Genomic DNA, 15,277 nt, shown 5'->3' with positions numbered 1-15,277 from the left:
AGCATGAATTTAATCCTTTAAGCTTATTCACGGATGGCAGAAATGTTGTATTAATTTAGATGGACTAAAGGGGCCCAAAGAGCCAAAGAGGTTAACATAAGCCCATCAATGTCCAGCATTAAAGCATGTCAAACAAAGTTCAGGATTTGGTATAAAGAGACTTCAGCTTACTTGGTACAATGCCAAATACAACATTCAAATATCCTTTTAACAATTGTTTTAAAGTTGGGTTTTTTTAGGCGGGGGTTGAAACTTTTTTGTGTTCTAAGAAGATAAAACAGGGCAAATACACAAAAGAGAAAAAAATAGTAAAAATAGAAAGTTGCAGCTTCTGTCTGGAGTTGACTCTTACTGCTGAAAAGCAAACCCTGAGATTTGACAAACTTGAACCAGCATTGGGCTTTTTAGGTAGGGTTGCCAGATGGTTTCAACAAAAATACCAGACACACTTGACCGCACATTTATATTTTCTCAATTTGTTTTCTGAACAGAAAGCTCAAATACTGGACTGTCTGTTTCAAAACTGGACACCTGGGAACCCTATTTTTAGGGCACTACTTTTAGTTGTCTTTTCAACATTGCATGTTTGCAGCAGTGTTGCAAAACATGGTCTCATTAGACTCTTACTAGATGGAAGGGGGGAAAAAAGAGAGGGCTGGGAAAGAAAGAAAGAAAGAAAGAAAGAAAGAAAGAAAGAAAGAAAGAAAGAAAGAGGTCGGGGTGGAGAGCACATGCTACTGAGAACCCATAATCTCACATCTCCTCTGGTGTTCAGGAGTGAACTAAAGCTGGTGGAGGTGGCAAAGTCATTTGTGTCCGTCTGGTCAGACACTTTCCAAACTTGGGACAAAAAAAAGCCCAGAGTCCCAATAAGTGGGAGGGGTGTATACCTAGGGTTGCCAGATGGCTTCAACAAAAATACCAGACACACTTGACATTACATCACAATCTACATTACATTTTATTTAGAAAATACCAGACATTTCTATTTTCTGATTTCTATTTTCTCACTTTGTTTCCTAACAGAAAGCTCAAATACTGGACTGTCTGGTTCAAAACCAGGCACCTGGCAACCCTATGTGTACCGCAGTGGGATTCACTGCCATAGCACCTCCTGCTGGTTACTCAGGGAATCAGCTTCATTCAGTGCTGGAGCACCCCCTTCTGGCCAATGTCTCGCTTGCTGTTACATTTTAATGGCTCCACCACCTGTGTTAGGGCCTGCATCCCTCCCAGACTCTGGTTCCTTCCCTCTGGGTACTGCCCTATTGCAGGGCCTCCACACTCTGCGGTCCTCCCCCTCTCAGGGAACCCCAAACCCCCTATGCCTACCTTGCCTCCGTGATCTACTGTCAGTCTTCATCTACCCCTTGTCAGACTGCAGTTTGCCCCAAGGCATGGCCACTCATCATTGGCAACAGGTGTGGACCTGCTGCCTTCTGCTGCCCTGGCTGCCTCCCTGCAACCCTAGTTGCCTCAGGTCTTATCTCAGTCCCTGCAGCCTGGGAGTTTGCCTGGCCAGAGATTCCCCAGCTCTGTCTGCCTTTCCCTAGCCCTGCTCTGTGTCAGGAAGCCTCTAGCTTTCCAGGCAGCCAGGTCTGTCCTGTTCCACAGCTGGAGCAAGAGTGAGAATTAGTCTCCACCTCTCCAGGAACCCTTATTTATACCGCCTCAAGTGGGCCCGAATCCGCTGTCTCTGCCTCTGCTCCTGGATCCAACGCTCCCGCCCTCTGCCAGAGCTGGGTTTTTACTCTTAAAGGGCCAGTGCAGGGCAGATGCCCCATCACAAAGTGACAGTCAATTTGGTCACTCCACTAGCCAGTTTTTCTCCAAAGCCTTTTCCTTTTAAAAACTCAAAAACAAGTTAAATAGTTAATCTCCCAATTAATCTTACAATTAGGGTGAACATGCAGGTCCAGTTATCACAAGAAGCCTTTATCTAGTCATAAAAGCATTGATCAATTCATGTCTGTATTTGGCAGTGAAGGTAAACTATCATTGTAACAGGCCCGGCCTTTCTCAGGTATCGCCTTTTGACAGAAAGTTGCCCTGCAAAAACCCAGCCTCAGTCCCTCTGCCAGGGTCCCTGTCGGTACTTCTCCAATACACCCTTGGGGTCAGAACACCAATGTCTCAAAGACATTAGCAGAGAATTCCTATCTTATAACTCAGACAGCTCTGTCTCTGCTGCCTTTTTTCACTCTCAGCTCTTCTATAGTCCCAGTCTTCCTTTAAACAAGGCCTACTCAACTTCAGCAAAAAACTTCAGGACCAGACTTCAGAGAGAAACTGCTGAGCTGCAGTTCATCTGCAAATTTGACACCATCAGCTCAGGATTAAACAAAGACTGTGAATGGCTAGCCAGTTAGAAAAGCAGTTTCTCCTCTCTTGGTGTTCACACCTCCAGATCAGTTGCTAGAAGTAGGCTTCATCCTCCCTAATTGAATGTACCTAGTTATCACTAGCCTGATTCTTGCCTGATATTTATACCTGCCTCTGGAAATTTCCACTACATGCATCTGACGAAGTGGGTCTTTGCCCATGAAAGCTAATGCTCCAATACATCTGTTAATCTGTAAGGTGCTAGAGGACTCTTTGTCGCTTTTGCAGATCCAGACTAACACAGCTACCCTTCTGATACTCAACTTTGGACGCCCCTGGGGCCCCAATGATACTCTCAGCACATGCCAAGGGCCACAACTTAAGTGAGGTTGCATATATATATATATATATATGCAAAAATATATGCAAAAGCTTCTTTCACACTGATGGGCATGAATACAAAGATTAAGGCAAGACTACACAACATGCAGGCCCCATTTCAGTCAGTTCTGCTGATATTAATAAAATGCAGTAGTTACCCAATTTCCACCCGTACGTCAGCATTTTTAATGAGCAATGACAGTCCAGGAATTTAACTACTAAAACACATCTCAACAGAAGACCATTATATTGACTACTTTTTTGTTTTGGCTCCCACCCGCAGGCTGCATGTTGATCCCCGCGTAAACCCAAATCGCACCACGGGCTGCAAACAGACAGGCTGCATCCTGAGTAGCCCTGCTTTAAACCAAGGGATCCAGGGCTTATCCCCTTTGTGCTCTTAATGGCATTCCAGAGGTCAAAGGGAGCTATAACATAGCCAACGTCTGCCTGTCCTGACTTAGTAAAAGTCACACATTCCTTCTGGGTTCTTTCCCAGCTCCCTGCCACATTTCCAGCTCCACAATTTCTATCTTGTGCTATCCAGGCCTCCTTGCTTCTGGTCCATCTCTCCTTTTTCTTACTTCTCAAGCTTCCTTATGTAGCTCCTGTTCCTAGGTACCATCCCTACATTTGTCCAGGACTTGCCAAGGCACACCTGTTAGTCACAAAAGGACAGAGACTACCTCCATTAATGGAGGCTCTCTCTCCCTGTGACAATTACCTTAGCCAAAATAGTCGTTGTTGTGTGAGCTTGGGCAAGTGACTTCTCTCCCTGCCTCTGTTTTCCCTTTCCCCTTTCATCTGAGTTGTCTGATTTAGATTGAAGCTCTTTGGGGCAGGTGTCATGTCTTGCTATGTTTAGTTTACATCTCGCTGTAAACTGGATCACAACTGGGGCCTTGAGATGCTACTGTAATACAGGCAATGATAGTAAAGGAGGAAAATATACCCATATGAATAGGAGAGAAAATAAAATCAAGGAAGAACACAGTACATTAATTAATTACAGGCAGTCCCCGGGTTACGCGGATCCAACTTACGGCGGATCCGTACTTACGAATGGGGCTTTTCTCGCCCCAGAGGACGCAGGCAGCGGAACCGCCCAGATGCGCCGCCGCCTGCGTCCTCCCGGGCGAGAAAAGCTGCTCTGCATCTCCCTGGTCTGCTGGGGGGGGCCCAGCAGACCAGGGAGATGCGGAGCAAAGCCGCGGAGGATGCGGGCAGTGGGACCGCGGCGCATCTCTGTCCCACTGCCTGCGTCTCCCTAGTCTGCTGGGGGGGGGGCACAGCTAGTGCGCCGCCCCCCTCCGCTCAACAGACCAGGCTTTTCTCATGGACACCTGTGGTAGAGCAGCTGGGGCGCTGCGGGGACCAACCCGGCAGCACCCCAGCTGCTCTGGCCCAGGCGTCCCCAAGTCAGCCGCTGCTGAAACTGATCAGCGGCTGACTACAGGAAGCCCGAGGCAGAGTTGCTCTGCCCCAGGCTTCCTGGAATCAGCCGCTGATCAGTTTCAGCAGCAGCTGACTTCGGGAGCGCCGAGGAGCGGTGCTGCGGGGACCTACCCGGCAGCGCCCCAGCTACTCTGTCCCAGGCGTCCAGATTCAGCCGCTGTTGAAACTGATCAGCGGCTGATTCCAGGAACCCCGGGGCAGAGAAACTCTACCTCGGGCTTCCTGTAGTCAGCCGCTGGTCAGTTTCAGCAGCAGCTGAATCTGGACGCCAGTTCCGACTTACGTACAAATTCAACTTAAGAACAAACCTACAGTTCCTATCTTGTACGTAACCCGGGGACTGCCTGTATTTCTGATATAAAGTGTAGTGGTATAATACACATAAAATAGAGATCTGAAGTGAGAAACATGGGTAAAAGTTGGTTTTCCTCAGAAACACCGGAGGTTGATTAGTGATCAAGGTGGTGAAGAATGGAGGTGGGGAAGCAAAAGTAAAATAGAATGGGAAGGGAGACATGGGTGGAAATACACTGAGGTGAGAGTTAAAGTTTGCTTCTGCATCATGTGTTGAGGCCTGAAACTCTCATTATGTCCCTCTGAAACTTTCTAGGCTCATTGAAACCCTTTCTTCATCAGCAACACACGCATGATCCTTGATGCTGTCACAGGGAATGAAGTCAGAAATAAGATCCTTGCTCAACACTTCTCCCACGTGTAACAGCAGCATTGAATTGTGCCTGTGATAGTCTCACTCAGACTGTCTCCATAGCTCGGGTGGGAAGTGGGAAGCTGACTAGCTTATATCAAATAACACTGTTACTTCTATTGACTGTTGGGCAGGCACCGTCCATAGGAACAACAGAACTGGAGCAATCAGCTAGAGTATATCTATACTGCACAGCTCTTTTGGGATACCAGAGGTATCCCGAAATAGCTACTCCGTGTTTGCACAGGCTGCCTGTTATTTTTAAATATTTTTCAAAATAACAGGCGCACTTTTTCATCATCCTGGTAAACCTCGTTACACAAGGGTTAAGGGATGGCTTGTTATTTTGAAATTTGGCGCTGTGTAGACGCAACAAACTTCAAAAGAAGCTATTTCAAAATAGATTCGAAATAAGATACGCAGTCTGTGTAGCACAAATTATATATCTTATTTCAAGTTTAGGGTGCTGGGTAGATGTATCCCCATAGTCCTGTCCTGACAGAATTAAAGTTTACTGTCGTGTAACAACAGTTCACATCATGGTGTGAGGCAAGTTTTCAGGTTGACATTTAAAAATTGTTTTCTAGAATGAGGATACTTCTAGAAAGAAGAGATCAGTTTAGGCTGCATGAATCTCAGAATGCAAGGTGAGATTCTGATCTCACATTAATTCTACACCAGAGTAGCTGGAGTTACTACTAGTTTATACCAATATGTAACTGAGAAGGTCAGGTATCAAGTATATAACCCCAACACTATCTTGAAAATACTAATGCAAGGATATAATTTCATTGGCAATTGAACTGTTTCTATGTGCAATTTTTTTTTTCTTTTAGGATTTTACTGTATTTGGAGGGAGTTTGTCTGGTGCCCATGCCCAAAAGATCTGCAAGGTAAGAGGAGAAAAAAACAAGTTGCCAATGACTCCCTGTCACTATATTGTGCTACTGATTTTAATAACCAGATCTGAGAATGACTTGGACTTTTCAATTTGCTAATAACGTAAGGCAAGGTGCTGTTGCTACTTTGAGAAAAATACACCTCTCTTATTCAGCCTTTACCGTCTTGTATTTTTGTACAATATTTCTTCCCCTTGTCAGTTCCTAATGTACTTTAAATTTATTTTCCACTTCTTCCACATGTGTGTTTACAACATGAGAGCTAATTACATGATCATGTACTGTTAGGTTTTTTATGCAGAGTTACGCCATATTCATTTCACAGGTTGGGTGGAGAACACTGTAAAGCAATGTGCATATAGCAGATAAGGCAGGGGGTTCTTGCATTGTTTGGGTGTTGCACTGTGAGACAGGGCACCCTCACTGAGGATAAAATTATTGTACCACTGACTACCTGAATGTGAATCATTTAATTTTCATGCAGAATGAGACCAAAGATTGTAAGTGATCATGCAACTGAAGACTATGATAACCCACACACCAAAGGGTGGAGTTAAGGTTACACAAATGACTTTAATTGTAGCATTTCCTGATCTTTGAATGATTCTTTTTGTAACTGTGTGAGTTTAGTATGGAGTATGTAGTTATTTTATTCTGTTGGAGGTTTATTGTGTGTGTGGCAAGTACATAGTAGTAAACTTAATTGACTTCTGGGCTACGTCTACACTGGCCCCTTTTCCGGAAGGGGCATGTAAATTTCACCAGTCGTAGTAGGGAAATGCGCGGGGGATTTAAATATCCCCCGCGGCATTTAAATAAAAATGTCCGCCGCTTTTTTCCGGCTTTTAAAAAAGCCGGAAAAGAGCGTCTACACTGGCCCCGATCCTCCGGAAAAAGCGCTTTGAAGTAGGAATAAGAGCCTCCGGAAAAGGGCGCTTTTTCCGGAGGATCGGGGCCAGTGTAGACACTCTTTTCTGGCTTTTTTAAAAGCCGGAAAAAAGCGGCGGACATTTTTATTTAAATGCCGCGGGGGATATTTAAATCCCCCGCGCATTTCCCTCTACGACTGGTGAAATTTACATGCCCCTTCCAGAAAAGGGGCCAGTGTAGACGTAGCCCTGCTGTTTTTTCAGCTTTAGCTGGATCTTGTCTAATCAGCAGCTTATGTGTTTATCTTTAGATCATGGATCAGGCTGTCATGGTTGGGGCTCCTGTAATTGGGCTGAATGACTCTGGAGGAGCCCGTATCCAGGAAGGAGTAGAATCTTTGGCTGGCTATGCTGATATCTTCTTGGTAAGTGACCTAATGGATGAGATATACTGATAAAAAGCACTATATAACATCTATTATTATTATACAACGGAAATATAATAGACTACCTTCTGAGTCACATTAACGTCTAACGTCCTATGCATATGCTGAGATATATGTCAGAAAAGAACTTTCTTTAAATCAGATTGGATCTCTGCTCCCTGCTTTGATACTGGTGGACCTACTCTCTCTTAAGGCTTTGTTCTGTAGCTTGGTAGTGCATGATGCTCTCTAATTATCATTGTGCACATCCTCACTTCTGACCAAAAATCTAGTCCGTTCCTCCTTGTTTGTAGTTATTGAATACAAACCCAGCAAAGAGCATCTTATAGCAGACACTCTTTCAAGAGCATCTATAAACAGTAAAAGCAAAGAGATGCAGGAAGAGACATTCTACAGTACATTAGGAGCAAGAGGAAGACCACAGACAGGGCGAGCGCCTTCTCAACAAGAGAGGAGGGAAACAATAACAGAAAATATGAAAATGACAGAAGTGCTAAAGGACTTCTTTGTTTCTGATTTTACTAAAAACTAGGGAAGTTAAATATTGGTTAATTGAATAGTCAGTTAACCTTATGAATCCTTATTGGTTAGTTGACTATTCTATAGTCCCTGGGGGGCTGGGGCCGGAAGCCAGTGCGCTCCGGCCCCACTTCTGAGGAGCCCCCTGTGTATCAGAGGCAGCAGCGTGGGGTCCCAGGTGGGAGCTGGTCCACAAAGAGAGTCAGTTTAAAAACCAGCTCCACTCCCAGACCCACTGTCTGTCACCCTGTACTGCTGCCTCTGAAACAGAGCCAGCAGCAGAAGGTGGCATCATCTCCTGTCCAGGGTAGGAGCTGAACTCCCAAGACCCAGCATGAACCGGAACTGAACCAGGCTGCCTCCTAATACACTTTAAATGGAGAGCCACAGCGGCGGTAGGTCCCATATCCGGCATGAACCAGGACTGAGGTGGGCTGCTGGCCAGCCTGCTAAAAAATTTACTGGCAGGAGGCGGCGTTTCAAAGGGTCAGTGGAGTCCCCAGCTGACCCCGGGTTCTGGTGAAATGCCGCAGGGAGCCCAGGGTCAGCTAGGAGTTCCCAGCTGACCCTGGGCTCCATGGCAGCTGCTGCTTTGAAATGCCACCTTTGGGTTCAAAGTGTCAGCACCGCACAGCTGTGCAGCGCTGCCACTTTGAAGTACCCCTCACACATGACTTGCTCCATCCCTGCCTTCCTCATGCCCACCCCTTCTTTCTAGCCTTCTCCCAGCACCTCCCTCTCCCTCCTCTATCCCCCAGTGCCCTTTGCTGCCTTTATCTTGTAGAGGCATGGGGGGGGAAATCGACTAGTTAACTAGTCAAAAGACTGTCCGATAAGCAAATGCTTATCAGATAGTCAACTAGTTGACTAGTCTTTAACATCTCTATAGTGCACAGAGCAGAGGAATTTTGGAGGATCCATCCTTGTTTTTGCCTCACAGCTTCTGGCAGTCAGAGGTTTAGGGTCACCCCGAGCATGGGGTTACACTCTGACCATCTTGTGTAATAGCCATTGATACAGCTAACTACCATCAGCTTATCTCATTCTTATTTTATCACGGTTATACTTTTGGCTTCACAGCCTCCCCTGGCAATGAACTCCACAAGTAGAGTGTTCATTTTGTGAAGAAGTGTTTCCATTTGTTTGCTTATTAATTTTATTAGGTTACTCCTGGTTTTCGTATTGAGCGTAAATAACACTTCTTCATTCACTTTTTCACACCATTCTTCATGTTGTAGCTCTCTGTCATATCCCGCTTAGTTGTCTGTTTTCTAAAATGAACACCCTTACTCCTTTCAGTCTTTCCTTGTTTGGAAGCTGTTCCATGCCCGTGGTCATCTTTCTAAAACAAAAGGAAAAACTACGTAGCACTTTAAAGACTAACATGATGGTTTAATAGGTGATGAGCTTTCGTGGTCCAGACCCACTTCCTCAGATCGTATTCTGGAAGAGAATTGGCATGATCAGGTCTCGACAAATTCTGGAAAACCCTACTCGCCAGACGAAAAAGGGACTTGCCACCCTCCACCCCAAAAAGTGTTTTTTTAATGGCATAAATTCCTAATAAGAATAAGAACAGTAATTACTAATAAGTTATTACTAAATATCACCCAAGTTATTAATAAATATCTTATAAACCTCTACCTTTTCCCTCTGCTGCCCTGTCTCCTCCCCTTGCTCCATCAGCTCCCCTGGTGCCTGCTGCCCCCCAACCCCTCACCCTCCCCTGCTGTCCTGACTCCTGCCCTTCTCACTGCCCTCAGCCTTCCTGAGACCTGCCCCCTTCCACCAGCCCTTCTCTCCCCCTGTGCCCACTCCTCCAGTAGCCCTACTCTGATCTGATCCTCATCCCCTCTCCTAACACCTCCCTCAACACACCTGCCCTGCCTCTCTCCTCTGATGATGGTCCCTCTTCTGCAGGTGTCTGCCCTTCTGCTTCACCCCCAGAATCCCCTGGCACCTGCACCCTTCTGGTGTTTGTTTTCATTTTTGTCCTGGCATTTTAGCCCTATAAATAGCAAATAGCATTTTCATTTGCTTTTTTCCATAATGGCAAAGGCACGTCAAGTGAACTCCGCCTTTCACTCCCTGCTGGGTCATAGCAGCCTGTTCCCTGGCCTGTCCAGCCCCTCCCTATGGACAAGCACCCCTCACTCCCGACCCACAGGGGGAACAGGGTGCACGAAACTGGGGGGGGGGGGTACAAGGGTGACGCAGGGAATGGGAGGCACAGAGCCAGAGGGGTGCAGGGTGCGGTTGAGGCATGGGGAACGGGACGTGGGGAACGGGAGGGGCAGAGGGATCAGGGTCTAGGGGCAGTGCAGGGAACGGGCAGCATAGAGCTGGGGGCAGGTATCGGACGGGAGCAGGGTGCAAAGGTAGCGCAGAGCCAGAGTGTCGCAGGGAAGAGGGAGAGCAGGGAATCCGGGGTACAGGGGAGGCGTGGGGAACGGGCGGCGCGGAGACAAAGCGGCATGGGGCGGGTGCAGCAAGCCGGGTGGTTACTTCAAAGAGACTTTAACACCAGGGCTGTGTCCAGACTCAGGGGTTTTTTCGGGAAAAGTAGCCTTTTCCCGAAAAAACTTCCCCTGCGTCCAGACTCAAGCCGCGTTCTTTCAAAATTATTTCGAAAGAACGCGGCTTTTCTTTCGATGGCAGTAAACCTCAATTTACGAGGAAGAACGCCTTCTTTCGAAAGTTCCTCTTTCGAAAGAAGGCGTTCTTCAATGTAAATAGGGCTTCCTCGAAAGAGAGCATCCAGACTCGCTGGGTGCTCTCTTTCGAAAAAGCGGATTGCTCTTTCGAAAGATCCGCCTGCAGTCTAGACGCGGTCTTTCGAAAGAGGCTCTTTCGAAAGATGCTTTCGAAAGAGCCTCTTTCGAAAGAAGCCTGCAGTCTAGACATAGCCCAGATGACAGAGGGAAACTTCAGAACTTTCTTTCATCCTTAAATTTGACACTTTACAAATGGGCCTTAACAAAGATGCTAATTACCTTAAGCATTACAAAGAGAGCTTCCCACTTATCACCCCTGATTAGCCATTCATTGACTCAAATAGCTATTCCCTCCCTTCCTCCCCCTCACCCCACCTTCTATACTAAATCTGATTTGTCAGTTTAATAATGTGTTCGCTTTTTTCGTTGTATTCCTTTGGTATATATGGTCATGCCAATTCTCTTCCAGAATATGATCTGAGGAAGTGGGTCTGGCCCACGAAAGTTCATCACCTATTAAACTATCTTGTTAGTTTTCAAAGTGCTACATAGTTTTTCCTTTTGTTTTAGCCAGATCAGACTAACACGACTACCTCTCTATTACTATTCAACATGTGGTCATCTTTGTCGCCCTTCTTGAACTTTTTCCAGTTCTGCTATGTCCTTTTCCCACCTGCAGAGAAGGACTCTGCCAGCTCCACGCTGCAGTAGCTCTTCCCCTGCTGGGGGAACAGGTTTTGTGGCTCTCTTCTGCTGGAGCATTTCCCCACCACAGGAAAAGGTTTTGGACAAGGGGAGGCAGCGGGGAAAGGATCTGGCGGTGTGGAATTGCTGAAGCCTTTCTTCTCTGCTTCCCCCCGCCAGAGCCTTTCAGTGACACATAGTGGTACGGATGCAGCCTTCTTTTCACCACAGCATGTAGTCACAAATACCCCACATCTGCTGAAAGGGATGTGCAATGTAGAGTTAGTGTGGCAGGATTCAGTGTGTCGTCTTTTTCTTGGGTTTTTCCCCCCTCTTTTTTTCTGTTACCTGCAGCTGTGCTATAGGCTGGGATACCCACATACACACATTGCTTTCTACTGTCTACTACCACCATATCCCAGCCAGTATAACTCATTCATACAGCTCTTCAATAGATATGCTATAGGATAAAAACCCTCCTTTGAAAGGCCTCATGCAGTCTCTCAGAACTTGGCTCCCTCCTGCAGACCCCATACACAGGAGCGGCCCGAGGCCAGCTGCAGCAGCTGGCACCCTAGGCGGGGCGGCGCAATCGGCTCCCCTTCCTGCATGGCTGTCAATGGCCGTGACATCATCACAGGGCGCCCCGGCGCCCCATGACGTCATCATCGGGCGCCTGGGCCAGCAGCGCCTTAGGCAGCTGCCTAGCTCGCGTAGGCTCACGGGCCGCCCCTGCCCATACACCAACTTGATTTTGGACGTTAAGTGCTCTTTCAGTTAATGAGAAATGTGGAAACCAAAAGGGTTTCTGCTGGAAGTGTTTCAGCTGATCCAGCCTAATGCCCCACAATAATATGAAAACATTGTTGATGCTTTTTGAGAAGGTGGTTAGTTTTGGCTTATGTTGTGGAGGGATTGATGCCAGTACAGTGATGCTGTAGGGAGAGGCAGTCAGTAGGGGAGGGTTGCTAGTGACTAGCACAGATGGTCCCGTAATGAAGGATTGAGCATGCCAACGAAACAGAATTAAAAGGAGGTGTGGCACAGAAACTCTAGCCATTCCTCACATTGACAGAGGCTGGCTGCATTCTCCCATCTCATTTTTGTAAAATTGAATGTATTTGAGCAGTTATGTTCCTCTCTTGCCTGTCATTGAGGGTTCTTATGGAATCTTTGTAAATCTTGTGACTTGCTTAAAAAAAATATTTAAAAACACCACATACCTCCTCACATGACTTCCAACAAGCAAAATAAAATAAACAACTCTCACTGACATGTCTCACAAGAACAAAAATAAACTTCGCTGACCTGGTTCAGGGCTGCCGGTGCTTGGACTACAGCCCTCGCGAAGAGGGGAGGTGCCGAGGTTTGACGCAGACACAATCCAAGTAAGCTGGGGGCTGGATCCAGCCTGTGGACTGTAGGTTCCCCATCCCTGGACTATTGCAAGCTTTTGCAGGGATGTAAGAATCAAGATGCTTTTATTATAACTCGTTTTGTTTCTTTGCTCTTGCAGAGAAATGTTTTGAGCTCAGGAGTAGTCCCACAGATCTCTCTTATCATGGGTCCTTGTGCTGGTGGAGCAGTCTACTCACCTGCTTTAACAGATTTTACATTCATGGTGAAGGTAAATATGGCTCTAAGAATTCCTCAGTGCCAACATTCATTGTTCTGTAACAGCAACTCTTAGCAAGCTTATCAAAACTCACTGCACTTAGCACACTGCTTTCATGTATTTGTCCCCAAAGAATGTCATGTGAGGTCTTGAATAAAAGCCACAATCACACTGCTCTTTAATAGCATTGTGAAATGTATGTGCATATAATATTTGAAACAAAATACAGGACTATGTAGCACTTTAAAGACTAACAAGATGGTTTATTAGATGATGAGCTTTCGTGGGCCAGACCCACTTCCTCAGATCAAATAGTGGAAGAAAATACAGGCAGTCCCCGGGTTACGTACAAGATAGGGGCTGTAGGTTTGTTCTTAAGTTGAATTTGTATGTAAGTCAGAACTGGCTTCAGATTCAGCCGCTGCTGCTGAAACTGACCAGGGGCTGACTTCAGGAAGCTGGAGGCAGAATTGCTCTGCCCCCAGCTTCCTGGAATCAACCACTGATCAGTTTCAACAGCGGCTGAATCTCAAGCCTGGGACAGAACAGCTGGGCTGCCAGGTAGGTCCCTGCAGGACCAACCCGGCAGCACCTCAGCTACTCTACCCCAGGATTCACAACAAAAGCCTGGTCTGCTGGGGGGGGGGCGGGCACTACCTGCGCCCCCCCCCCCCCCAGCAGACCAGGGGCACGGGGAGCAAAGCCGCAGCAGCGGCGGGGTGCCGCGCCTCTGATGCTTTGCCAGAGCAAAGGCTCAGAGGCGCGGGACTCCGCCGCCGCTGCAGCTTTGCTCCCGGTGTCCCTGATCTGCTGGAGACGGTCCCCAGCAGACCAGAGGCACCGGGAGCGCAGCGGCAGCGGGGTGCCGCGCCTCTGAGGCTTTGCTCTGGCAAAACCTCAGAGGCGCGGGACTCCGCCGCCGCTGCGGCTTTGCTCCCGGTGTCCCTGGTCTGCTGGAGACAGTCCCCAGCAGACCAGAGGCACCGGGAGCGCAGCGGCAGCGGGGTGCCGCGCCTCTGAGGCTTTGCTCTGGCAAAGCCTCAGAGGCGCGGGACTCCGCCGCCGCTGCGGCTTTGCTCCCGGTGTCCCTGGTCTGCTGGAGACGGTCCCCAGCAGACCAGAGGCACCGGGAGCAAAGCCTCAGCGGCGTGGGACCCCTCTTCTTCCCCGGCTTTGCTCCAGGTGTCCCTGGTCTGCTGGAGACGGTCCCCAGCAGACCAGGGGCACCCGGAGCAGCTTTTCTCGCCCCGGAGGTCGAGGTGGCGGGACCGCTGCGCTCTGGGCGGTCCCGCTGCCTGCGAGCTCCGGGGCGAGAGAGCCCCGTTCGTAAGTGCGGATCCGACATAAGTCGGATCCGCGTAACTCGGGGACTGCCTGTAGTCACAACCATATATACCAAAGGATACAATTTAAAAAAAAGGAACACATATGAAAAGGACAAATCACATTTCAGAACAGAAGAGGGATGCTGGGGGGGAGGGGAGGAAGGTAAATGCCTGTGAGTTAATGATATTAGAGGTGGGGAAAGGTAGATGTCTGTGAGTTAATGGTATTAGAGGTGATAATACCAAGTGAGTTATAAGATCAAGAATACATATTCCTGTGCATCCAGAAATATAATCTATGCTATCATGTGCCGAAAGTGTCCGTCTGCTATGTACATTGGACAAACGTCTCAGACACTTCGCCGAAGAATCAATGCCCACAAAACAGACGTTAGACAGGATCACAAAGAAAAAACAGTTTCTTGCCATTTCAACCAGAAAGGACACTGTCTCAATGACCTAATCACATGCATCTTACTTCAGAAGACTTTCAAATCTGCACTTGAAAGGGAATCCTCTGAACTGGCATTCATGCTAAAATTCGACACTCTCCGCAGGGGGCTGAACAAAGACCCCAACTACCTTACCCATTACAAAGATAGCTTCCCCATTATCACCTCTAATACCATTAACTCACAGACATCTACCCTTCCCCACCTCTAATATCATTAACTCATAGGCATTTACCTCCCCCCCCCGGCCCCGCATCCCCCTTCTGTTCTGAAATATGATTTGTCCTTTTCATATGTGTTCATTTTTTTTAATTGTATCCTTTGGTATATATGGCTGTGACTATTTTCTTCCACTATTTTATCAGAGGAAGTGGGTCTGGCCCACAAAAGCTCATCATCTAATAAACCATCTTGTTAGTCTTTAAAGTGCTACATACAGGCAGTCCCCGACTTACGCGGATCCGACTTATGTCGGATCCGCACTTACGAACGGGGCTTTCTCGCCCCGGAGGTCGGGGCGAGAAAGCCCCATTCGTAAGCTGCTCCGGTGCCCCTGGTCTGCTGGAGACCGTCTCCAGCAGACCAGGGGCACCGGGCTGGTTCCCGCGCTTCTGAGGCTTTGCCAGAGCAAAGCCTCAGAGGCGCGGGGAACCGCCACTGCTGCCACTTCAGACTGGGTGCCTGTGGTCTGCTGGGGACGGTCCCCAGCAGACCACAGGCTCCCGGACTGAAGCCGCAGCCGCGGGGGGGTCCCGTGCCTCTGAGGCTTTGCCAGAGCAAAGCCTCAGAGGCGCAGGGAACCGCCGCTGCTGCCACTTCAGTCTGGGTGCCTGTGGTCTGCTGGGGACCGTCCCCAGCAGACCACAGGCACCCAGACTGAAGCCGCAGCC

The 15,277-nt window shown here is 48.0% G+C and overlaps 1 protein-coding gene across 1 annotated transcript in view; it reads left to right on the top strand.

Annotated features, from left to right (window-relative positions):
- Positions 1–15,277, top strand: part of PCCB (propionyl-CoA carboxylase subunit beta) — an 80,713-nt gene that overhangs the window by 21,764 nt on the left and 43,672 nt on the right. The window contains exons 4-6 of the mRNA XM_075937379.1: positions 5,701–5,757; positions 6,944–7,057; positions 12,512–12,622. Of these exons, the coding sequence (XP_075793494.1) occupies positions 5,701–5,757; positions 6,944–7,057; positions 12,512–12,622 (282 nt within the window). The remainder of the gene's footprint in view (positions 1–5,700; positions 5,758–6,943; positions 7,058–12,511; positions 12,623–15,277) is intronic.

This window comes from Pelodiscus sinensis, chromosome 10 (genome assembly GCF_049634645.1).
Source record: "Pelodiscus sinensis isolate JC-2024 chromosome 10, ASM4963464v1, whole genome shotgun sequence".
Classification (NCBI taxonomy): domain Eukaryota; kingdom Metazoa; phylum Chordata; order Testudines; family Trionychidae; genus Pelodiscus; species Pelodiscus sinensis.
The sequence above is the reverse complement of the archived record's forward strand: the minus strand, read 5'-3'. Positions and strand labels throughout refer to the sequence as shown.